This window comes from Kogia breviceps, chromosome 15 (genome assembly GCF_026419965.1).
Source record: "Kogia breviceps isolate mKogBre1 chromosome 15, mKogBre1 haplotype 1, whole genome shotgun sequence".
Taxonomy (NCBI): Eukaryota; Metazoa; Chordata; class Mammalia; order Artiodactyla; family Physeteridae; genus Kogia; species Kogia breviceps.
In genome coordinates, this window is record NC_081324.1 from 65988934 (window position 1) to 66015122 (window position 26189).

A 26189-nucleotide genomic window follows, 5' to 3' on the forward strand; every position below is an offset into this window, starting at 1 on the left:
GAGAGGTCTGAGGTACAGGCAGGTGGGGAAAGTGCACTAGAGGCCAGGCCATTCTCTTTCTTAAACTCAGAGGGAGGTCTGCTGCCTTATTTTTTAAAGAATACTCAACACTTTCTTAATAATGATCACTAAAGTTTATTTTAGGGATCCAAATTGTGTCCCGAATTAACATTTTATTCCATCTAGTGCAAAAGAATATTAATAAAAACTGAGAACATGTACGTACTTTGAGTGATACATAGCAACCAATGTTCCAGTAGGCTGAGTGGAGCTACACCCTCAAAGTCAGAGACACACACACCTTCCAGAGGGGCTGTGCCATGGAACACGAAATTGGGGTCTGCTCGGCTCCTCCCGTACAGGCACCAGCAACAGGAAGAGGGGATCAGAGAGGCTGTTAGCTGGGTTCACACAAAACTATTTAAAATTAATGAGTCTTTTGTGTACACTGCAAAACGTGTGATGGAATCAGGGGGCACCAAGACTCGATATTCCAGAAATTCTTCAGGGTTTGAGAGATCAAACCAAGATTCAAAGCGGTGAGCCGTGACAGGGATCCTTGAGAGCAGGAAAAACAAAGACCATACACACAGAGATAATATCCCCAAAGCAGCATTTATTTACCCACTGAATTCCAAAACATTTAATTTAGAAGTCTGGCATTTCATAATTACCCATCTTGATTGACATGGGCTGACACACATGGCGCTGTCAGGATACACAAGGACAACAGCCAAATAGTTACAAAAAAATAAATCCATGATTCTTAAACAGTCGCAACCAAAAAAAAAAAAGTTACAGGTATCAAAACTTTAGATGCATTGCATTGAAAAGAAGGTTTGTGCACATCATAATTTAAAGAGGCAAACAAGGCGCTACTGAAACCTCACATTAAAGTTTATTATTAAGCTGATGGAAAGGAGCAAGTGGTCTCTCATATCAGCTTCCCTTAACAGTCTTCCATTAGCTAAGTAAGAGGTGGGAGGGGTGAATTCACTTTTGCATGCACAGATGTACTGCTTTAACAAAACACTAGCAGCTGGTTTTAAGTGGACCATTTAAATACCAACTGTAGCCTGTGTGGTTAATTCTCCTAACTTCCCCGAGGCTTTCGCCTGCACTTCACCTAGATCAGCAGGCATAGGAAAATGCCTCCTTCAGAATGCACCTGTCTGCACAATTCAGAAAGGGAGCTCCCGTGGGCTCAAAGCAACCATCAGTCCAGCAATGCCCATAAATTTATCTGGAACTGCTTCCCGGGTGCAGAGAGCAGATCTGAGTAGCTGTGCTGCCATACAGATAGGTTTAGCACTAGATACTTAGTGACTGTGGTGAGGAAGGACCGGTGGTGATGGGGTGGGGGTGGGGGCGGGCCGAGGCGCTCAGTTGCCTTCTCCGGCTTCCTCGTCCTGCTGGTCGCTCGTCCAGAGGGTGAGGTTGTCTCGCAGCAGCTGCATGATGAGCGTGGAGTCCTTATAGGAATCCTCGTTTAGTGTGTCCAGCTCAGCTATGGCGTCATCGAAGGCTTGTTTGGCTAAGAGGCAGGCCTGCTCGGGCGCGTTCTGGATCTCGTAGTAGAACACGGAGAAGTTGAGGGCCAGGCCCAGCCGGATGGGGTGTGTTGGCTGCATGTGCTCCTTGCTGATTTCAAAGGCTTCCTTGTAGGCTGCCTCCGAAGCTTCGACCACACTGTTTTTCTTCTCGCCGGAAGCCACCTCTGCCAGGTAGCGGTAGTAGTCGCCCTTCATCTTCAGGTAGAAGACCTTGCTCTCATACTGGAAGTCATTGCAGTTCTTGATGAGGAACTTGTCCAGCAGGGCCAGCACGTCATTGCACACTGTTTCCAGCTCCTTTTCGATCTTCTCCCGGTAAGCCTTAACCTTCTCCAGCTTCTTCTCATTCCCGTCGGCCATGGTTTTCTGCTCGATGCTGCTGATGACCCTCCAGGAAGACCGCCGGGCACCAACCACATTCTTGTAAGCCACGGAGAGGAGGTTTCGGTCTTCATTGGAGAGAGGTTCGTTGAGCTCGGTCACCTGCAACATCCCCAAAAGATAAACACTGAGACCCGAGTCTGAAAACCCTGGAGAGAGATTTCCCTTCAACCCAGTCAACAACCCTCCTCAAAAACAGGATTACGGACAAGCCACTCAAGAAAAACCAACTATACCAAATGTAAATTAGATAGCTAGTGGGAAGCTGCAGCATAGCACAGGGAGTTCACCTCTGTGCTTTGTGACCACCTAGAGGGGTGGGATAGGGAGGGTGGGAGGGAGGGTGACACAAGAGGGAAGAGATATGGGAACATATGTATAACTGATTCACTTTGTTGTAAAGGAGAAACTAACACACTATTGTAGAACAGTTATACTCAAATAAAGATGTTAAAAAAAAAAAAAGTAAAGAAAAACCAACTGGACAAGGACCCTATATGAAGGGAGACTGCAGTCTAACAGAAGAGATAGATATTAACTCAAAGTGATAAGGACTCTGAAAAAGGCAGAATTCAGGCCTTCTAAGATGCCGCCTTCACCTTGGCAGAGGTGTGGGGATAAAGGTGTTGATGGAAGGTTGTGAGGTACTGGTGCACAAGGAGGTGGTGGGGAAAAGCCCTGAGGCTCAGCTATTCTGCATAAGATATTCTCACAGTAAAATCGTACAATTCCTTTCTCAAATGTTCAAAGGTTATTACAGACTGGAAGTCTACTTCCAGCTTTCTATTCTAGAAAGAACCAATCACACCTCCTTCAAACACTTATTAACAAAGAAGAGCTTCCCAGATGAGCTCAAACACCACACAGATCTAGTGGCCAGAGTTTCACCCTGGTTACACGTGGAACCCCACCGGTAAACCCAGCCCTCCCCCAACCCAAAACGGATGCATTAGTGACAGTAAAGTGTCCCCAGCCTCTGCTGAAAGGAGGCATAACTACTCAGCAGCAAGCTTTACTCCGACCTACCTGACAGGAAACCCTGACTGCCCATCAAGGATAGAAGCACCAATTATTTTAAGTGGAAACGTTAAATTTCAAATACTTCATGATGCCAACTGCAAGTGAGCCAGCTGGGTCATCAGTAGAAGGGAGCACTGGACTTTGCTGTGCTGAGCTGTGCCACCAAAAAGTCATGTTGAAGTCCTAACCCCTGGTACCCATCAGCGTGACCTTATTTGGAAACAGGGTCATTGCAGGTGTCATCAAGTCAAGATGAGGTCATACTGCATAAGGTGGATCCTAAATCCAATGACTGGTGTCCTTATAAGAAAAAGGGAGATCTGGAGACGAAAGCCATTGCCATGTGATGATGGAGGCAGAGACTGCAGTGATGTGTCTACAAAGGCCAAGGATTACCAGGAGCTACCAGAAACGAGGAGGGGCAAGGGAGGATTTTCCCCTAGAGCCTTCAGAGGGAGCACAGCCCTGCCGACACCTTGATCTCAGACTCTAGCCCTCCAAACTGTGATAAAATACATTTCTCTTGTTGTTAAGCCATCCAATTTGTGGTGGCTTTGTTTGGTGGTCCTAGGAAACTAATAAAGACTTAGAATCAGAAAACTCTGGGCCCCAGCAAAGCCACTAACACGCTAAATTGGCCTGTACCTTCTATAAAGTGGGGGAATTCCTCAACTATGTGACCTACTGGGAAAGGTCTTTAATTTTAAACGCAGAAAAAGAAAAAAGAGCACTTAGAAAACCACAAAACTCAACAAAAAGGCATTACTTAAATCAAACTATAAGGACAGAACTTGATCCAATAGAAGGGAAAAGCCAAATCTGATGGAGAAACTTATTAACAACATAATAAAACAGCCATGGGCTTCCCTGGTGGCGCAGTGGTTGAGAATCCGCCTGCCGATGCAGGAGACATGGGTTCGTGCCCTGGTCCGGGAAGATCCCACATGCCGCGGAGCAACTAAGCCTGTGAGCCATGGCCGCTAGGCCTGCGTGTCCGTCCGCAACGGGAGAGGCCACAACAGTGAGAGGCCCGCATACCGCAAAAAAAAAAAAAAAAAACAGCCATGCTTACGATGGATTAAGAAGACTGAGCAGTAGAGAATCAGAAGTTTTAAAAAAATGAATTAAAAAGGATGATAGGTCTGTTTGAAAAATTAGTAGTTCAAGAACATAAGCAACAAATGTAATCATTGAATGTGTAAAATTAGAAAACTTGTGCAAAGTTCTTAAAAGTGAAACATGCAACTGTCTACCACCACCTCCCTCCTCAACAAATCCCAGACAAAATAAAAATACCAGCTCCCTTTTCTAACTCCCTCATTTCCCTGTCCCCAGAACCCCTACTCTTCTGCTGCAAATCCTTAGCCAGGGATGGCCTCTCCCTCTTTGCCTAGTCAATCAACCCAACCCACTTCCTCCTTCAGTGTAGTCTTCAGCTACAAGCTGCCCCTGACATTCCCCAGGAGGGCTGCCTGCAAGCCTGGCTCCTCATTCCTCCCCACAAAGACAGGAATGGTCTCCACGCTGGTCTGGGGCAATCCCCTCCTTGCTACTAATCCACAATCCATGCTCCCCTCAAGACCTGTAACCCCACTAGTTTTCTCCTCCAGGGAGTGCCTTTAAACACGCTTACTAAAAGTATAAAGAGACACTGTAGATATTTTTCTGATAATTTGGCCTTTTAAGGAAGCAACCAACCCTTATAAATCAAAATTCCATCTCAAATACTATGACAAATCTCAGAATGCTTGAATCCTTTAGCATGACACTTTTCTAGGCCAATATTCAGTAAAACAAAACATGAGGCAAGAACAGAATTTGAAAAGCTCTTCAGATCTTCCAGTAAGTAAATCCAACTAAGGCCACTTGATGTTAAAATGCAAATGGCATCCACAAGGAGCCACTATATACTTCATCCTGTGACCAGTAAAGCCGCTTTTGTTGGACTATTGCAAAGACACCTCAAAGTATGTCCCTAAAGCACATCATTAAAATTGAGTTCATATCTGAAATATTTATATATCACACAGTGCTTGCACAAGGGGTGGTATCATTACTCAAAAAAAATCTTAAGACATCTGGAGTTTAGCCTGAGCTAGCTGTGTGACCTTCAACAGAACACAGCTTTTCTGGGAATCAAAAGTCAAATAAGGGGGACCAGCCTAAACAGTCTCCAAGGACTTCTTCAACTCTAAAATCCTAGGATTCCATTTTTCCTGAGCAACTATAACAGGTGTGGTAAGGCCTGAGGTCAATACTATTGAATATCAACATAAATGTGGGTGTATCTGTGGGTACCAGGAATCCTAGGATCCCTTCTCCATCAGGAATAAACTGCCAAAAAAGTCTACTGGGCAATATTTATGACACCTTCACAAGAAAAATCATTGACTAGGAGTGTCAGTGTTTATGTAACGATCACCTGGTCGCCTGCCAGTCTGAATGAATCACTATCGGCATCAGCTGAGTGTGACTAACGGCTAAACAAGCATTGTTCTCAGAACCCCAGCCAGGGCCTAACTAGGAAATAACTGGATACGTTTAAATATAGTGTGTTTTAATACTCCTGGATTACAGCTCGGTTAACAAAAGGAAACTTATGGGAGGAAGACAGTTTTATTACTTGATCAGATAACTAAAGAAAATTGGGAGTTTTCCCCAGATTGGAAAATTACGGACTGAAGTAAAATCAGATGGCCTATTAAAATAAGATTTACAGCCAGTCTTGGCTGGTGATACTTACTGCAAATAACCTTCGCTAATGTTAGCACGAATTCCCAACACTTCAAATTCCAAAATACAGGAGCCAGGAGACTTCAAGAGTAGTCTTGTCACCCACTAAGAGGCACAGACACTGGGAGGCAAACGGTGTAGGGAAAGGAAAGCAGGAACGGGTCCCAACCACCCTAAGACTAAACCAGCGGGATGGCCATCTGTGGAGTCTACTGAGATGATTTACTGCCATCTCAACAATCACGTTTCCAAATGGTTTCTAATAAGGAACAAAGACTAGACGTGGATTTCTCGAGATAGAAGAGATCTAGACAAAGGTTCTTAACCTTTCTACTCCAACGCCAGTTTCAACACTCTCGTTTCCATCGCACACCAGCTGTGGCCAGTGCGGCCACCCCAGACATTATATCTTCACGTGGCTATACCAGCTGCAAGGGGTTCCACCACCTCTATTTGCAGCCACTCTGCTGTCTTGTTCTCCTGCCCACCTCCCCACCCCAGGTAATCCTACTTACAGGCTTCCTGAAAACCTTAAATTGATGGACCCTTCCCATTCAGGAAGGCTCTCCTCTCATCTCCTTTGAGGACTGGATTCCCTGCCAGCCATTCTGCTCATGTACGTCCTCACTACGCAGCCTTTGGCTGCACCAACTCCCTTCACCCATTTTCTCTGCTCTGGACTACACAGCATTTTTGAAAGTCACAAACAACCTGGTCAGCTATGAATTCATTTATCTTCCTATGACACCACTGGCTTACTCAAAAATCCCTAAGGGCCTCCTCCCACTAACTCACAAGGCAATAAACTATGTGTTTGTGAGTAAAAATAGACCCGCTGCCAAAAACAGCCCAGGGACTATTTGGGAAAACTTAAAGTTCTCAATCTGGGAAACATCCAACCTCAGAAGGAACACTGAGCAAACAAAAAAACATCACCCCTGAGCTGCCAGGCCACACTGCTCAAGTTGGGGTTGATGCGACTCCTCCTAAACAGCGCTCTCATCCTTCACAGCTACACACACACAGCACAGCCACCACCCCGAACTTTATAGCTACCCACACCCACACGCTACCAGCAAGCTTGCTTTTGATATAAGAGCTTGTAACAGAAAAAAAAAAAATCCTCATGAATAATTACGTAAACATAACCACATCATAAAATCTTTAAGCTTCTTTGGCAGAACCCTGTATATATTTAAAAAAAAAAAAAAAAAAAAAGAAAGAAAGAATAGTGAGCTTGAGGGATGAAAGCTTTTTTGGCTGATTGTTTCCCAAGTTAATGCCCCGAAAGTGAGGATTCTGCCTGTACCCCACCTGGCAAAGCACATGCCATTGGTCACCACTTGCCCAAGCCTGGAAAGACTGCCCTGCCCTCTGTCTAAACCAGGGTGAGGCTGCAGTTCTGCAAGGCTGGGAGAGGGGCCAGCTTCAAGCTCAGAGCAGGTGAGTTCAGGTTATGAATATTCACTCTAAGCTTAACACTAGTCAAAATATCTCCCTTTGTATCATTAAGAGACCACCTTTGTCTTGCTCTGAACATAAGTAAACATTTTCACAGGTCTTGGCAGGCATTATATACAACCCCATCTGAACAGCATCACTCTACCCTACTGCCCCTGAGGCACCAGGACCGAAGGCTTCAGAAGCTGTGCCAGTTCCGATCACAGGAAAGTGCCAACACCCACCACCAAGGAGGGGATGCCACTGAGGAGAGGAGTGGGAGGGGCAGCCTCAACCTGGACACTTGGGAGCATCTCACCAACAACCTAGACACTGAAATTAGGGGGCCTCTAGGTTTACAAAATATACTAAAAGCAATATGGAGAAACAATTTCCTAAAACACCACAACTATAACGTAACATAGTCTTGCACGTCTCAATTCATAGCAAGAACTCAAATTTAATTAATACTTTGCTTCTTAAGCAAAAAAACTGGTCTTCAAGAGAACAGCACAATCCAGATGAGTCTGCCTTTCATGCTCCCCTGCTGCAGCTAAGAACCGTAAGTGGTAGATTCCGTTTTTAATCAAACTTGGCAAAAATGACTTACATCATAAAAAACAAAAACAAACAAAAAAAAGAAAAGAAATGACTTACATCTAATAGAGGGAATTATTTGTTCAGTAAGCCCACTTATGTTAACAGCTTGGAACTTAGTCACCAGTGACAATGGCTAATGGACCAGAAAGTATACTAGAAAGAAATATGATTCCTTAGCTTCATGGGGCATTGTCACAGTGGTTAAAGTGAGAGCTCTAAATCTGAGAGTTCAAATCTTCCCTTTACAACTCGACCTTGAGAAAATTAATCTCTTCAAATCTCATTTGTAAAATGGAGTTAATAACAGGATCCATCCAGAGTTGTTCTCAAGATTAAATGAAAATGTACCACATGGAATAGAAGCTACCATTTACTGACTGCCTAATAGGTAAAATGATAAATTTCATAAACTTGAATTGTAACATGGAAAACACGTCTGGGGTATCCCCTCCCAAACCGTTTTTCTGGAAAAGTGTGACACTGCAGTCTACCACTAATATTAAATTCCAGACAATGATGAGAAAATACATTTTTGGTTTCCTTAAGAGAGTAGTGAGGTCCTTGACTGTGGGAGCTCTGCCGGGGATAATGCAGCAACCCCAAATCCAGATGGGGACCACAACTCCCACGTCAGTGCAGCAAAGCTATGTGAACTGTTCACCAACTGAAGTGTCTTTTAACTGAGAATACTGCAAGAATAATGCAGAGACTTCTTCCTTCCTCAGTCAATACATGACAAAGTGATACTTACATGGGAAACTCGGCTTGCTAGTTTACATAGATTTCAAACGGCAGTACCAATGTGGCTTTAAGATGTCACACTAACCACAATTCTGGTACACCTCAAAATCATCCTTGGTTTCAATATCTGCAACACGGGTTAGGTCTCACCCTGAGCCACTCAGCTGTGCTCTCCTTTTACATACCACCTGCTCACTTCCCCACCTCCCAGGATCTCACAGCTGTTGAAATAACAGCCTCTGGCCACTGGCTGGACCTCTTCCCCTCCCACCCATTTCCTTAAGCTGCAGCTTTGTTGCCTGCACTTGAGATTGCTACAGATATTCTTCAAGTCCTTCAGACATATTTCTCCCCGTCCTTTGTCAACTTTGTAATCGATGTTAAAACACACCATGCCACCCCAAACAATTCTGACATTTTAAAACTTCATGATTGCCCCTATGTTTTAATATAAAGGATGACTAAGGGCAATAAGTGACATGACTGAATTACGTCTGTCTATGAATATTCACTAGAAATCTATCTGGTTAGTTACCCTCTTTCCTTAGAATCACTTAGTATTATGCACAAATATTTTTATGCCACTTTATGGGTTTATCTCATCCTTCTCATAAGATGGTACTGTACTCATTTTACAGAGGTTATGAATTATATAAGGGCATTCCAAGCTTGGTCTTGAAAGGACTTGGGTTCGAGAATCTTTCACAGTACTTCTTTCTATGTAAGGGACAAGGTACGAGATGGGGGAGAGCTGGAAGAAACGTCTTTACTTCACTTCAAAAACATTTCTTGCCTCTTCAAATTAGGAGGAGAGGCAGGGAACTGCAGTTCTCAAATGATGTGAGGCAACACCTTTGTTTCCAACACGCGTGATTCCTTAAAGCCTTACTGACAGCATCCTCCAGGTGACGCTGGTAGCATACGGACCATAAACCATCAGAGGCAGGCAATATTATTAGCTACCATTTAAATTATAAAGGAAACAGAAAACAAGTTAGAAGAATGAAAGCTGAAAGCCCACTTGATAGTAACACCAACATTACAACTTTCACGCTTCAGAGGACCAGAAGGCAAGAGATGTGAGCTTCAAGGTCACAGAGTGGTGGCATCAGAACATCCCCTCACTCAGGTGCGGGAGAGAAGCCTACTTACCTGCCCTGAAGAAAACCCACACAAGCCCAGAGGGTTATCAGAATTCCAACTCTTTCCAAAAGCTATATTTTAGGTCTATGATATTAATGAAATAGGGACTGAGTCTTCTCAATAACATTAAGAATTTAACAAACATCAACTTAACAGGTAAAACATGAGAAACAGTTTTCCACTGACCCTTGCCAAGTCCTTTCCAATAAATATATTCCGTTAATTTAGATGACCAAAAAAAAAATTCTTTAATAGAAGAAACAGGCATACTGACCAAAGAAGTTCTTTAATAGGAGTTACCTTGAGGGAATGTTTATCACAATTCTGAAATGACATAATTAGAGTGTGCACTGAATTTTCAATGGCCTATCCAACCGATCAATCATCTCAGATACAGATATTACATATTCCCAATACATGAAAGGGTCTATTAGTTTGCAAAATCCTACCTTAATTTCTCAGAGAAAATCTGTGGACACAAGTAGGTAGCTGCAGGAAAGCATTTTTCAAGCCTGCTTTCGAAGACCATAAAACCAATTATTTTCTCTCCACAAACTGTATTCCATTCAGGTTACATCTCTGCATTCTTTCCTTACTTCCAATTTCAAGTTGCCTCGGGTTTCCTATAGCTCCAGAACTACCTTCTAGTCATTTTCCCTTAGTCTCAATTCACTTTGCTTCCAGCCCCATCCCTTCTTTATTCCCCAAAAGGCTCCTAAAACTGAGGCCTTCAAGTCCCACTTGCAGGATAGGTGAGGGCCTCACTAAAATGTCCAGAGAGCGGCCTCAACCCGCACAATCCCAGTTCCGCTCGGTGACTGGGGAGAAGAGGCGCACTTAAGTGTCACTTGCTGTGTGGACAGAAGTCGCTTTATCCCAAAGAAGATTAAGCTCAGGACTCCTTCCAAGGAAATGCACTCAGTCAGTCCTGTTTCTGTAAAATTTGTTAAACTCATATACCCTACTTTTTTTTTTTTTCTTATAACCCCCCAGAATTACACAGACTTCAGGTCCCAAACCTAAATCGTCCCTGGTCTGGATGAAAAGCTCCTACCTGGCCCACAACACTATGATCAACTCCGCATCACCAATGAATCCACAAATGGGCGGTGGTGGTTTCCAAACACCTGGTTCAACGTGCGACGTGAACGACATGGAAAAGATAACCCTTCTTACCTGGATAATCCTAAACACGGACCTCAACAACATGTTTCATATATTAATATCAAAAGCTTTAAAAGGAATTTTTCACATGACTCTGAAATTTTACGGAGCCTCTATATTTGTAGTTTTTTCTCTAGGAAATCCCCTCTCAAGGCCCTAAGAAGGGCAAATGAGCTATATAACCCAGGGCAGTAATTCTTGAGCTTAAACCCAATAACACTTGCCATGAGGGCTGGTTCAAGTGCAGATCTGAGTCCCACCCCCGCGAGTTTCTGAGTCTGTAGGTCTAGGGTGGGGCCCCGGCGGATCCTCCCACGTCTCAGGAGATTGTGCACTGGGTGAACATGGCACGTTGGCGGCCGCAGCTGTGGCTCTACCCCTGTGACCTTGACTCAGAGATAAGTAATGTTCATTAAGAGAAAACGTGAACTACTGTGAGGAGCCAGGGACAGTGGGAGGGTCACCGGAACTCTAGGTCTCAGACACGCAGGTGGTGTCTATAACCCACTGCATTGGCCAGGGTGTGGCCGGCCGCGACTCCTTCCCCGGAAATGGAGCTGCAGACGAGTCTCCGGGGGTCTCGGGAAGGCAAAGGCACAAGGGCTCGGCTCCCCCAGGCGTCAAGACCCGTTTTAGTCTCCGGGCAGATGGGCGCAACATCCAACCTGGGAGGGGGCCCCACGCCCGCCGCGCTCCCGCCCGCGTCCTCGTCGGACTTCAGAATGGAGGGTCTCCGCACACAAAGCGGACCCCGGGCGCGGGAGAATGGAACCAGAACGATGCCGGCGAGCAGAGCAAAAGCTGATCGACATTACACCGAGTTCAGGTCGTGGCAGCGGAAACCAGGAGAGACAGGGCGCCACTCACTAGGTGATTCTTTATTACAGGTTGGGGTGTGTGGAGGAAGGCGAGAAGGGGTGACCCAGCCTGGCAGAACGGTCGAGGAGGAATGCGGCTCCCTCACCCTCCCTCGAGGACCCTCCCCCACCCGCGGCTCCGAGCTGGGATTCCGCGACCCCAGCCCACCCGCGGGGTCCCCGCCGCGCCCCCTCCCTGGACACCCCCACCCCCGGCCCGGCCGCAGGAAATGGCGGGGCTCGCGGCGGGCGCGAGAAGAGCAGGCTGAGGGCGGGCGGCCGCGCCCAGTTGGGCGGCGGGGTTGCCCCTGGCCCGGAGGGGGCCGCCGCCCGGCCGCCCACCCCTCCCCTGCGCCGGGCCCCCGGCCGGCCGCCCGGGCTCCCGGCGCGCTCACCGCCTTCATGGCGGAGGCCATGTCGTCGTAGCGCTCCGCCTGCTCGGCCAGCCGCGCCCGCTGAAGGAGCTGCTCGCGGTCCCCCATGTCGCTGAGCCCTGCCTCGCCTCGCGCCCAGCTCAGCTAGCTCGCCCGCTCGTCTTCTCCGGTCGCAGGGGAGGCCGCCGCCGCGCACGCGCACTGGCTCGCCGGCCGGCCGAGGCTGCAAGCAGCAGGTAGCGGCGCTCGCCCTCTCGCTGGCTCGCCCCGCACGCTGTGGCTCGCGCCGACGCCGCCTAGGGAGGACAGGCGGCCGCGCGGGGGGATGGGAGGACGACAGGACGCCTGCGCAGTGGGAGCGGCCGGGCCGGGCGGCGCGGAGCTGCTCAAGTGGTGGGGGGAAGGGCGGGCCAGCCTTAACGGTCTATTTCAAGGTGACGTCACCTTCTATAAATAGCTGAGGCCACCGCCCCGCCCCAGAGCCGCGCAGGCGCCTAGCGAGTGCTGCATTTTACCGCCGCAGCGGTGGAGGTGGGAGAGGTTAGGGCTGGGGTTGGGACAGTGGAGCGGGAGCGGGGGTGGGGGTGGGGGTGGGGGCCTCGGTGATGGCAGCCGTGCAGTCAAAGCACTGTCACGACCCCACCCGGAAAGGCGTCTCTGAGTCCAGGTTAGAGGTCTGGCTTGAGAAGGACCCGGAAAGCAAATAAACCTAGTGCTTGGGGAAGCCAGGAGGCCGCGTGCCCGAGGGACTGACGGGCGGACCCGCCCCCGCCCAGCCTGGTCGATGGGTTTCTGGGGGCCACACCCTGAGCTTCGGTCAGCACTGGCCGGGCAGGATCAGGTCCGGCCTTTGGGGACAGCCCCATGCACATTCACTAACTGCGTCCCTGTCCTGGGAAGTGGCCTTGTGCAGACTGTGCCCTCCACGGGAGGAGAGACTGAGTGGCCCTGCTGGGACGGGTAAGAGTCACCACACACTTGCTAGGAGCTGGCCCGGTGCTAGGCCTTTCCAGGTATGATCCTGTTTAATGCTCACAACCCTCCACCCCTGGTGGGCCCTGCTGGCCTCCCCATCTATCAAAGCCAGACTAGTGACTTGCTCAAGGTTACACAGCCTGGAAGTGGTGGCAGTTTCCTCCTGTGGCAAAGAGGAGAGTGGACCAGCTGGTCACTGAGCCCAGTCCTGGCGTTCCATGCTGAGGACCCTTGGTGCCAGGCGCTGGTCTGGGTCCCGGACAAGGGAGGAAAATCACAATCACTAAAGCATGGCCAGACTTAGTACAACATGCCAAGGAGAGTGCAGGAGAAGGGGCCTTATGCTCTCTGAGCATTTTGTTGAGCACCTACTGCATGCTCAGCACTGGGGGAAGGAGTAGCCACAGAATAAGTAAGATACAGCCCCTGCCTCTGAGAAGTGGAGGTCTAAAAACTGAAGAGTAGGTAAGCTGGACCTTGAAGGAGGTGAGAGTCAGGGAAAAGGTATTAGGGAGGGGGGTCCAGCAAGGGTGAGGGCTTGTAGTGAGGATAGAAACAAAATGGGGAGGAGAGAAGCCTGGTAGTGGGACATGAGGTGGGGTAGAACAAGATCATGGAATGTTTTCAGTGCCAGGCTGAAGATTTAAGGCTTTATCCTTAGGTAATCAGGAACCACCAGAGGCATGGAAGCCATATTTCAGGCCCAGAATCTTGCTCCACAGAGTTAGATGCATTAGAAGGGAGAGGGAGGGACTGGAGAGTGGGCCTTTTCTGGACCTCAGTTTCACCATCTGGAGAACTGGACTTGAAGGACTGTTTAAAGCACTGTAGAATAGAAGAAATCCCGGAATGTCAGAGCTGGCAGGACCTTTAGACTCACCACTGTCCAACCCCTTATCCTGCATAAGGAGAGAGTGAGGTATCATGGGGAGGAGAGGCTGACACCAGTTTGCACAGCCAGCAGAGCTGGGACCTCCATACTAGGTCTTCTGCCTCCTGGGCCACCTTCTACCTGCTGTGATGCTACAGTGAGGACCTCAGTACCCATGACACAGCGTTTGGGAGGAAACCCCCACTCCAGGCTTCTCCATGCTTTGAGGATTCACCTTTGCTAACTACAAATGGAATCGAGGTTAACAAACCAGGCTGATCTTTCCCCTAGTGAATATCGTTAAAGAGTGTGGTAGATAATAACTTATCATCCACCGTGGGCCTGATGAGGACAGGTTCCCGTGAGAGGTGGGAGGAGGGCCAGCACTGGGGGGACCTCCACAGTTCCTTCCAGCCCTTAGAGGGATTAGAGCCCTTCTAACTTCTGATCATGTTGGACTGAGATTGATTTCAAAACAGTAAAAATCAGATAGACTGGAGCATTCTAAATAACTGATTTTGACATTCATAAATGTCAAATGAGGGACAACTTTGGTTCACCCATCAAGCTTTGCTTTCCTTCTCACCAAACTTCACTGTCTCCACCTCCTCACCACCCACCCACCACCCCCACCTCAGCCCAGTGTACTCTGGCTCTACCCCCACTCCTCCATCTAGGTGACCCTTGCTGTGGCCACCAATCCGAGGTCACTGCACAGTCCTCACATAACTGGCCCTCTTGGCTGCACTTGGCACAACTGCTCGCCCCTCCTTGATAGGCTCTCTTCTTAGCTTTCATGACCTTGCACTCTCCTGGCTCCCCTCTGCTGCTCCAGCCACTCCTCTTCTGTCTCCTGTGTGAGCTTGTCTTCTCAGCCTACCTGGAAATTCGGGAGTTGCTCAGAGCTCTGCCCAGGCCCTCTGCCCTATCCTGGGTGACCTTATCCACGCCTACTCTTGAACAGAAGGGGACATCTACCACGTTGCCAGCACTTTGCAGAGATGGGCCAGGTGCTTTGCAGAGATGGGCATATTTTTTCCCTCAAGATACCCCTGTAAGGTAGGTAGGATTTCCATTCCCATCTTACAGATGAGGAAACTGGCTTAAAGATGTTCCATGTCTTGAATAAAATCACACAGCTGGTAATCAGCAGAGCCAGGATTCAAGCTCAGTTCTGTCAGACTCCTAGGCCTGATGGCCCCACCATGTCATGAGGTGTGAGCTGACAAGGGGTCAAGGTGTGACTCCCCTTTGGGGGTCATTCAGATTATAAAAAGCACACACAAGTCTCCCTCTTGTAGCTTATGCACTTATCAGCGTCCATCTCCTTCACCCTCCGGAGAGAGCTGCCCACTCCCCAAAGTCTTGTAAATAAAGCCAGGATGACCACCTTGGATAGGTCACCTACTCCCAGGGCTCTAAGTCCTATCAAGCAATGTAGCTTTTGAACAATTTCCAAGAGGGCCTCTGAACCAGGGGAAGGGGGCTGATAATCAAGGTCAGACACACTGTGTGGCCACCAAAGCTCTGAGCAGGTACCCAGAGCAGGGGCCAAGTCCGCTGCATCTTAACCTGGCAGGGTCTCACTCAGGGAACAGAGCAACACTCTCCCTCCAGCTATCCAAGGACATGTGTGTGATGTGATGGGGAAGAGGATCTGAACTCAGTTCTGAATCCTGCTCTACCAGTTACCAGCTGAGTACCCCTGGGGAAGCCCCTTTTATTTTTAAATTTTATTTAATTTATTTTTTTATATAGCAGGTTCTTTTTTTTTTTTAATTTTATTTATTTTTGGCTGTGTTGGGTCTTTGTTGCTGTGCGCAGGCTTTCTCTAGTTGCGGCGAGCGGGGGCTACTCTTTGTTGCGGTGCGCAGGCTTCTTATTGTGGTGGCTTCTCTTGTTGTGGAGCAGGGGCTCTAGGCACGCGGGTTTCAGTAGTTGTGGCACACGGGCTTAGTTGCTCTGCAGCATGTGGGATCTTCCCTGACCAAGGCTCAAACCCATGTCTCCTGCATTGGCAGGTGGATTCTTAACCACTGTGCCACCAGGGAAGCCCCTAGCAGGTTCTTATTAGTCATCAATTTTATACACATCAGTGTATACATGTCAGTCCCAATCGCCCAATTCATCACACCACCACCACCACTCCGGAAGCCCCTTTTAAATGGGACTGACCATCCTGTTTCTTAGGTTTAGGGTTCGGCAAGAGCACATTCACACCCTGCCTGCACCAGCCATCACAACTGTAGAAAATTCCTTGCTGCACCCCACCCTGAGGCAGTGGTAATGACTGCTTCTCACGCAGGACTGGATTTCCAAAGCATTGCCAGAACCCTCTGCCAGAGCCCCGTGAATAGGTGACCCAGAAAAGGCACGTCCTGCTTTTTTCCTCTGGTGTCCTGGGACACTCTGAGCTCCCTGCGAAGTCTGGACACCAAGGGACATGTTACAAAGAAGCCCTGGTATTGTTCTGGAGAGATGGCGTTCACACTGTCAGCATGGTTACCGGCTTGAGACGGAGGGGCCACCCACCCACAGATTCGTGTCATCCAGATAGGATTTTCTCCCCCCCCCCCCCCACCAAATGCAGGCCTCCTGCTGCCTGGGTGACCTGGCTGATCCCAAGCCAGTGATGATTTCACCACCACCAAGAGCAGGAGCAGCAGCTCTTGCTGTTAATTGCTGGCTGTCTGACTGGGTTGGGGGTAAACACTTGACCCCCCTGTACCATCTCCCCAAGTCCTCACAACTCTGGGAAAGAGGCTGTTAACCCCATCATATGGAAAAGGAGACCTAGAACAGTCAGGTGCTTACTCAGTGGTCAAGGCGGTCACCCGCAGCCTCCCACTCACGGCCACTCTCTGCCAACTGCCTAGGCCCTAGTGTCCTTTCACTGATACCAGCTTCCACCCGCTGTGTCTAAGATCAGCCTGAGTGCACAGATTTCAGGATCAGCCAGAGCCTCCTGCCACTCTTTGAAAGCCCGCTTTGGGAGCAGATTGTCTTCCATGGCAGCTTTTGGCATTAAGAAGTGTGAAAATGTCCTGGTAGCTGCAATCTGTGAGCTGGCAGAGCTCAGAGCCCCGTTCTCAGCAGCCCCCCCGCCCCGCCACACACACACAAGCTTGTTCAAAGGAGCTCAGCTCGGGGGGAGAAAGTGAAGCTATTGCCTATGGAATCGCAGTTAAAATGAGGGCAAAAAAGACTTTTGCTTCAGTTCTGCAGATGGTCAAGGAACTTGTGTTTCTTAGCCAGAATTTTCTAGATCCTTTGGCTGGAACCATCTGGATAATTGCCTCAAGCTTCTGTGTGGTTCTCACTAGGTCGGCCCAGGTGGGAGGGGCTGTGGTGGTCCAGGGAAAGCTGGAGGTCAGAGCCTGGAGTGCAGTGACTTCCAGTCTCTGAGCCTTGGATTTCCTGTCTGTGAAATGGGAGGCTACACTGGCTTGGATGGCAGAGTTCTGTCTTTTTTCCAGCTCTGAAGTTCTAGGGTATGTCACCACTGGAAGTTCAGCAAATGACATGGCAGCTCAAGAGGGTGAAGCAGGGATGCCTCACAGGCCCAGTGTCTGGACCACATCCATACAAGGAGTGGAGGAAAGTAGCAGGACATACTCCACAGCAGGCCAGGGGCAGAGGGTGGCCAGCACACTCCCACTTGGTCAAGGAAAGGTCGGTATTATCGTTCTGACTTTACAGATGTGGAAGCTGAGGCCCAGAGAGGTTAAGTATCTTGCCCAACTGCAGCACAGAGAGCGGGGGGCATGAACCCAGATCCAGACCCACTCCACCACCATCACCATTCTTTCCATGCCTGCCCCTGACCTTCTGAGCGCTTGAAAACGTTCTTTCAGTCTTTGAGCTGCACACGTCAACTGCTGTCATCAAGTGCTGCTTAAACCATAACCTTGGAAGTGAGGGTGAGGTTTGCTGAGTTTCCACCAAGGTTCCCTGCCAGGCAACTATGCTACAAAACAGCTTTTCCTCCCCAGTATGTTAGTAGGAGGTAAGCAGATTGCTACAGTCTTCTGTCTTCTTCCAGACAACAGTGGTGGGCTGGCCCTGACTCAGGAGACGAAGGGATCTGGCAGCACCAAAGCCAGAGGAGAAGGCTGACTCCAGGGGGCTGGTCTCTGCAGATAGCCCTGAGCTGCCGCTGGGGTCATAGGTAGGAGGGACACCCTTTTCCCCTTAAAAGATACAAGTTCCTCCACCTGGCCCTTCATGACCTGGCCCTGGCCCACCTTTCCAAGCTCAACACCTACTTCCTGGACATCCTAGGGCCACCAGGCTCACAGAGCCTGCCCACAAGTTTCTACCAAGTTTCCCATTCTTCTTCCTCTTCCTCTAAGTCTTTAATACCCAGCTGAAATCTCACCTCCTCTAAGGAGCTTTCCCAGGTCTCCACCAAGAAGCACTCTCTCCTGCTCACTCCCACTGTGACTCTGGAATCCACCACCTGCATGGACTTCTTTTGGTAGGATTGGTGTTTCCTGGCCAGCTACTAGGCATCAAGCCCTGTGCTATGCAATTTCATCTAATCCATGATCTCATTTAATCCTCATGACAATTGTGAGGTGGGGAATTCCTCTTGTACCCATTTAAGCAGAGGGGAAAAGGAAGCTCTCTTACCCAAGGCCTTGGAGCTAATAGGGGCAGAGTCACTCATTGTCACTTATACCACCTGCTTCCCACTTCATAAGGAAGTTGGCATTTCCCTCATAAAATGTAAACACTGGAGGACAGGGCCTGCATTTCATTCATCATCTGAGGCCCTGGGGTGCCCCTCTTCATGAGTGCTGAATCGAATCTGATCACACCTTGTGCCTATTGCAGAAATGCCACCACAAGAGCCCTCTTTGTGAGTGGCCAGGGCCTTCCAGGAGGGAAACGCTTTAAATTGGCTCACAGCTAACTGACTGGCAGCCTTGTGGAAGATAAGACCATAAGACCGGGGAGAGAGCCAGGGGGAGGGAGGCAAGATTGCAGTGGCTAGGAGGGGGCTGAGAGAAAGAGGAGGAGGAAGTCTCCCGGTTGAATTTGGCCACCTTGCAGTTACTTGGAGTATAAGATCTGGAGATGCCAGACGCGGCCTCAAATCCCAGCTCTTCTGTAGTAGCTGGGATAGCCTGGGCAAGTCGCTGCACCTCTCTGAGCTTCAGTTTCCTCATCCGTAAAGTGGGCCTGTCACGTTGAACCTCCCACCCCCGGGGCTAATGCCAGGAGGAATGAGGTTGTGGATGAGGGAGAGAGTGGGTGCTGCCTGCCAGAAGCCTGTGACAGTGCTGTTACCGCCTTTAATTCATTCATTCATTAATTCATTCATTTTTGGCTGCGTTGGGTCTTCGTTGCTGTGCACGGGCTTTCTCTAGCTGCAGCGAGTGGGGGCTACTCTTCGTTGCAGTGTGCGGGCTTCTCATTGCAGTGGCTTGTCTTTGTTGCGGAGCACGGGCTCTAGGCGTGCAGGCTTCAGTAGTTGTGGCACGTGGGTTCAGTAGTTGTGGCTTGAAAACGCAGGCTCAGTAGTTCTGGCACACGGGCTTAGTTGCTCCGCGCTACGTGGGATCTTCCGGGACCAGGACTCAAACCCATGTGCCCTGCATTGGCAGGCGGATTCTTAACCACTGTGCCACCAGGGAGGTCCCCTGTTACCTCCTTTATATGGGACAGTTGAAGAATCAGCCCAAGCTGAAATGCCCTCCCTGTGAAACCACTGGGCCCTGAAGGCCTGGGGGCATCATGGAACTCACAGAGTCACAGACTCATACTAAGGATCTTGGAGACAACTCAGGCTGGCTTTCTTTCTCTGAGAGACAGCACTGCATGATGGGCCGTTAGTCAGCTCTGCCAGCAGATGGGCCTGGCTTCAAATCCAGCCCCCACTTGTATGTGGCCTGGTTCCTCATCTTTAATATGGAATTAAAAATAATTCCTGTGCCACAGCTCTTTGGGAGGATCAGAGACCCAGGCAATGACAGCTGGTTTTAGTGTTAACTATGGGGAACTGAGGCTCAGAGAAGGAAGAAAATTCACTCACAGTCACACAGTAGATTAGCAGCAGAACAAGGTCTATGCCCAGGCTCCACCCCAAAGCCAAGGCCTGGGCTTGTCCTTGGACAGCTGCAGCCTTACCTCAAAGAAGGCCAAGATGGGGAGTGTTGAAGGCCGAGGAATTCACACTGAGATTTCTTGTGGTATTCTGTGTCTCGCTGAGCTGAGGCCACTGCTTGGGTTGCCTATGGCCAGAGAATGTCAAAAAACCCACGTCAGAGCCTGGGATCGTGTGTCCAGCCTGGGGTCTGATCCACAATATTACCCAGGGTTTTGTGATGTCACCCCTCTGAGCCTCAGTTTCTCATCTTGCTCTGTGCCTTCACAGAATTTCTCACCGTGCCATGGAGGCACAGAGCTATTTTCATAACAGCTACCGCTGAGCTCTTGTCCTGAATCAAGCCCTGTGCCATCACTCACCATGGCTTCGTTTGGTCCTCATAACACCCCTGTACAGCGGAAACCCAGCTTGCAGATAAATGGCTGGGAAGGGGTAGAAGCAGGGTCTGAGCTCTGATCCTGTTCCCTCTTCCTGAAACACTCACCCTTCCTCTTTCCAGACCTAACTCAGTCTCCTTCTTTGGGTTCAGCATAGTCGTAGCTTCCTTTGGAAGGATCCCTTGGCCACAAGCTGAGTCGGGCACCTGCTCTGGCACACAGTGCTGGGTCTGCTCCTCTGTGTTGAGACCGTTTCTCCCTCTCCTCCACCAGACGGGGAACCCCATGATGCAGGGACCTTATCACGCTCATGACTGTATCCCCAGAGCCTAGAACTGTGCTCGGCATACATCAGGTGCTCAATAAATATTTGCTGAATGACTGAAGGCATCGTGCCAGCATTGGGATGCCAGCCGGCCCCGAGGGAGCAGGGGAGATGGAAGGAAAACTCCTGGACTCCTGCCACGCCTTACATTAGCAGCATCTTCTCCGAGTCCGACAGCCGGCCCCCTGGGATGCCATTTGAGCCAGCTGAATTCCGGGCACTGCTTCACTTTGGAAAGGCAGCCACAGCCCTCATCAAGCAGCCCAGTAATTGACGTCACAGCGGTGCCAGGAGCTGCCCCGTTAATATTTAATGCAGACTCCACTGCGGCAGAGCTGCAGGCTAGCAGGGCTGAAGGGCCTGCAGTCCCCAAAGGGTCGTGAGTAGGGCACAGATGGGAAAGGGCTTCCTAAACCGGAAAGCCCCCAGCAGATGAGCATTACACCAATGCGTTTTAGCCCCTGGCTTAACTCAGAAAGAGCCAGGGCAGCACGTGCCTGCCGTGGGACAAGGAGACTGCTGACTGAGCCCTGGTGATAACTATGTGGGGGATTAGGGACTCCCGGGGACGTTTCCTGGAGACAGTGGAGGACAGAGCCCTGGCGCCGGCCAGACCTGGACTCCACCCCAGGTTTGCACTGCACAGCTGTGTGACCTGGGCAGCAGCTGCACCACTGAGCTCTCAGTTTTCTGATCTGTGCAATGGGCATAATGATACTTCCCTGAGAGGCTTTTGTGAGAATTAACATAAACGAATGATGTAAAGGACCCAGCTCATCACACAGTAGGACCTCAGCAGATTCTGGAGTGCCTTCTCCCAAACCAGGTGTGTGGGTGTTTCATGTACTCATCGGCTGAAGTGATGTTGGAAGGGGAAGAAGGAGTGAGGTTTAGACGTGGCACCGTGGTGGGGCAGCACCCCAGGGAGACATCAGATGGAGGAAGGACAGAGAGCCCAAGATGGCAGGAGCAGAAGGGCCCTTCTGGACCATCTCTTCTGATTGAACCCCTCATTTGACAGAGGAGGATGCTGAGAGCCCCAGAGGGAGCAGACCAGCCCAGAGGCTCATGCTGCAGAGCTGGGGTCTGACCTGGTCTGCAGTCACCGGCCTGAGACTGCACCCACTGAGAGATTTACCCAAGGCCACCCTCTCAGTGGGGGAGGCAGGTGACATGATGAGATGCTCTGTTCCCTGACCTCTGCTTCTCTGCCTGGACAAGGCAGGAGCCTCATCCTCCCCACCCCCTTCCTGGTCTCCCTCCAGCGTGTCTCCCCACAAATCCCGGGAGCTTCACAAAATGTAAATCCGACCACGTCATCCCCTGCTTAAAACTCTTCTGTGGGCCCAAACTCAGGGTTGCCAGAGAAAATACAGGAGGCCCCATTAAAACTGAATTTCAGATAAACAATGGTTTTTTAGTATAAGAATGTTCCAAATACTGCAGGCACATAATTATACTTAAAAATTATTTGTTGTGGGCTTCCCTAGTGGCACAGTGGTTGAGAATCTGCCTGCCAATGCAGGGGACACGGGTTCGAGCCCTGGTCTGGGAAGATCCCACATGCCGTGGAACAAGTAGGCCCATGAGCCACAACTACTGAGCCTGCACATCTGGAGCCTGCGCTCCACAACAAGAGAGGCTGTGACAGTGAGAGGCCCGCGCACCGCGATGAAGAGTGGCCCCCACTTGCCGCAACTAGAGAAAGCCCTCGCACAGAAACGAAGACCCAACACAGCCAAAAATAAATAAATAAAATACTGAATACATAACTACTTTAAAAAAATTGTTGATCTGAAATTCAGAGTTAACAGGACAACCTGTATTTTTATTTGCTAAACCTGGCAATCCTACACAAACTGCCTTCAGGAAAATGTTGGAGTGTTTAACTGGCCTCCAAGGCCCATTTGGGCCCCAAGCTCATCCTTTCCCTCTCTTCCACATGAACTCTCTGCTTCAGAAACAGCTCTTTGCCTTTACTTGAGAATCCCGAGCTCTCCCTCACCTCTGGCCTTTGCAGATGCTATTCTTCCACTGCAACCATCTCGGTGCCTCCACGCCTCCTGCTGCCCCACCATGCTTGACCTGACATCCTTCAGGCCTCAGAAGGGTTGCTGCTTCCTCCTGGAAGCCTTCCTGACTCTCCAGGCCTGGGTAGTACCTCTTCTGGGTTGCCACCGTGCCTTGGGCAGGTCCTCCGTCTGTTTTGGCCCCTTGATGCAGAGTAGGGATTCAGCAGTCATTTGTTGCATTTGCTAAATTCCACAGCCCCTCGCACTTCCCCTAGCAAAAGTTTCCCCTCTTTCATCCAAGTCCTATGTGCTCAGATGTCACCTCTCCTCAGAGAGGCCTTTCCTGACCATCCTGGCTGAAACAGGACACACACACCTGCTGTCCTGCCCCACCCTGCCCCAGGCCCACCAGTCACTCCCTGTCCCGTTACCCTGTCTCATCCTGTCCACGGCTTTCACTGCTCTCAGAAATCACCATTTATTCACTTATGGACCCACCGTCCATCTCCTCCACTGGGCAGCAGCTTCCACAAGGGCAGGGGCCATAATGGCTCGTTCCTTGCCATCTCCCTAGCGTCTGTGGGATGTCTGGCCCAGGGAAGATGCTGCAAACCATGGCTTATGGTGAACTCGTGGGCCTGCCCCTTGCTGGTGTGGGCCTTAGGGGAGCAGAGTGGTGGGCATGAGCTCCCACCTTCCGTGTCCTCCAAAATCAGTACCTTTGGGAGGGCAGGAGGGCAGGCCAGGTGGCTGGCCTCTGTTTCAGGGGCAAGAGCTTCTGGGAGCACAAGCTGAGCAGGAAGGAAAGAAATCTGCCAAAACATTCATTTTCGGTGGGGGCTCAGATTCAGAGCAAGGAAGTCATTGGGTTTTCTCTCCTCTGTGTTGATTGCCAAGTACCAGCTGCCCAGCCATGTCCTCCTGAAGGGTCGCAAACCTGGGACACTAGGCAATGGGAGGCAGCGTTGGGGGTACCGAGTCACTCCTTGGGGGCCAAGGATTTCTAAATCCCTAACACAAAGCAGATCCTCTGAGCCTGTCTTTTCCAGCACCAAAAAATAGGTCCAGCCACTGCCTCCATTGAGGGAAAAATGCACACCCAAGAGCAAAAGACTCTCCTCTCCAATGCCTCTTGGAGCTACTGTTCTGCATCAGAGAGCCCATCACACTGTTCAAGCCAGCCTGCTTTCGAGTCAGGGGGCCTCCTGTCTGAATTGTGGCCGCACTGTTGACTGTGTGACCTTGGCATGCAGCCTGACCTTCCTCAGCACCAACCTCTGCATCTGTAAACAGTGGACAGTGAAGACCCAGGCTGCAATGAAGAGTCAGGCAGGCCCTCAGCACAGCTTCAAGCACAGAGCAATGTTAAACTGATTGTAGTTAACTTACTAGTGTTTCTTCTCCTGTCCATGTAGGGGGATGGACAGCAAGGTTTGCAGTGAAAGAAGGACCCTTCCTGGGGACTTGAGCCAAATTTAGGAGTTTCCTGGCAGGGACTGGGGTTATGATGTGAAACCCTTGGTCCATGTTGGAGACATTGGAATGCCTGATTCTATTCAGCCACTGTTCTCTAAACAGATGAGAGGACCCCTCAGAGCATCCCTCCGACCCTCCTGGAGGCCTCCTGGTATGGATAAGTCAATGGTTTGTGGGTAGAGCCCTGACAAGGATTCAGGAGGCCTGGGTTGGAGTCCCAGCTCTGGCACAAATGTGCTGTGTGACATGCAACAAATCACTTGCCCTCTCTGGGCTCTGGTGTCCTCATCTATAAAATGGGTCATTCCTCCCTGATTTACCAAACTCACAGAATTGTTGGGAGGATCAGATAGGAGAGTGTTTTGGAAATCATTAGCTGTTTGATGAATTAAAGGAAGATTGTTACTAAAACTGAAAGGACTATGGGAAATCTCTGTACCTTCAGCTCTGTGCCTTTGCTATGAACCTAAAAGTGCTCTAAAAAACAGTCCATTTTAAAAAAAAGGATCCCTAGATTTTCTACCAAAGACCCTCTAAAGCCTTTAAGTCAGGCAATATAATGCGGGTTCAGGTTCTAGCTTGTAACTTGCGTGACTTTGGGCAAATGAGTTAACCGCTGGCACTGCCAGAGGTTTGGTTTTCCTTCTACAGAGACAGTAGCCCTGGAGCAAGAGAAGGACTGGGAAGATGCTGCAAGATACAGGATAGATGAGATGAGGCGGAGAAGCCCAGCAGCCTCCCAACACCCTGGACAACCAGGGAGGAGGGTTCCCCACCTGAATTTGAGCTGAGGTGGGGGCTACCTGTTCCAGTTTGCATCCCCTGCAAGCAGCCCTCTGGATCTCAGCTCCACCCCAGGTAGATAGTGACTCAAGTTGCTCTGCAGAGACTGGTCCCTCTGCCCCTGTTGCTATGGCGCTGCAGCACAGCCTGGCCAATCAGGAAGGAGATGTGTATCTGAGCCTCTGTTGCTAAAGCCGGAGCAGGACACCCAGCCAATGGGAAGGGCAGCAGAGTGGAGCCACCGTGGAAACCTCAGCCGCGAGATTCCAACCGGGTTTTTGTCTCCATGTCTTATTTGCAGAGGGTAGGCTGGGTTTTCTACATTCTTTTTTTGCAAAGAGCATCTTGCAGCCCTTGGAGGACACCCAGGAGTCACAGCAGGGGTGCATGACCAGAGGCATCTTCAATAAGTCAGAAAGGACCCCAGCTCAGCAGGACACAGCTTCAGATGTCCCCTTCATCACTCTTCCCCCAGATGCTCAGCATCACCTGTGTCTATGATCTTAGCCCATCCCCACAGCCTAGCCCCATCTGTCCTAAGACATGGCGGTAGGCTGAAGAAAAATCCCCACCCCCAAAGTAAGAAGAGGACCATGGGGCTCACACCACAGGGTGCTCTTCTTCCTTGTAGCTTTGTGGCTCTACACAAACGGTTCCTCCTCTTCTGCTATGTGCAAGGTCGGGCAGGAGGAGAGAGAGAAGGATCAGACACAGGTGCTGCACCTCTGTAAAATTAGAGGATGGGGCAAACGGGCTCTGTGAGTCCTTTCAGAGCTCACATTCTAGACTCAATGCTGTTTTAACCTTCAGGCTCTGGATAAAGGGGATCTACAAGGAATAACTTTCCAAGGGGGAGCCCTGTCAATAATGCCAGTGGACATGAATAAGACTCAGATTGCTTTATGCCCTTAAAATGTCTGACCAGCAGGGCTGTCAGTTGTAGAGCTGAAGCCCACAGGGGTGAAGCTGCCCCCTCAAGGTCACACAGCTACCTGGATGCAGAGCCAAGACTGGAAGGCTAGCTCCCTGGCCCAGCTCTTCAGCCTGCAAAGTGCAGCCTCCTTAAACCAGCCTTCTCACCCCTGAGCAGGCGTTCAGGGAGCAGTGCACACCCACACTCCTGACACCCTTATTTTGCAAACAGACATAACAACAGCAAGGGAAAGTGTGTCCCACCCCTTCCCTGTGCTCTCCTGGCTTTCACTCTGTTGCCTGGCAACAGTTCCATCGAGAAACCTGGGTATCATCCTAG

The 26189-nt window shown here is 49.9% G+C and overlaps 1 protein-coding gene across 1 annotated transcript; it reads right to left on the reverse strand.

The window, feature by feature from the left end:
- Nucleotides 1-596: 596 nt before the first annotated feature.
- YWHAH (tyrosine 3-monooxygenase/tryptophan 5-monooxygenase activation protein eta) lies at nt 597-12707 on the reverse strand. The gene is made up of 2 exons (XM_059040176.2): nt 12028-12707; nt 597-2036 (listed from the first exon to the last, which is right to left on the reverse strand). The coding sequence occupies exons 1-2, from the start codon at nt 12112-12114 to the stop codon at nt 1383-1385; spliced, it is 741 nt and encodes a 246-aa protein (XP_058896159.1). The 5' UTR covers nt 12115-12707; the 3' UTR covers nt 597-1382.
- Nucleotides 12708-26189: the final 13482 nt, after the last annotated feature.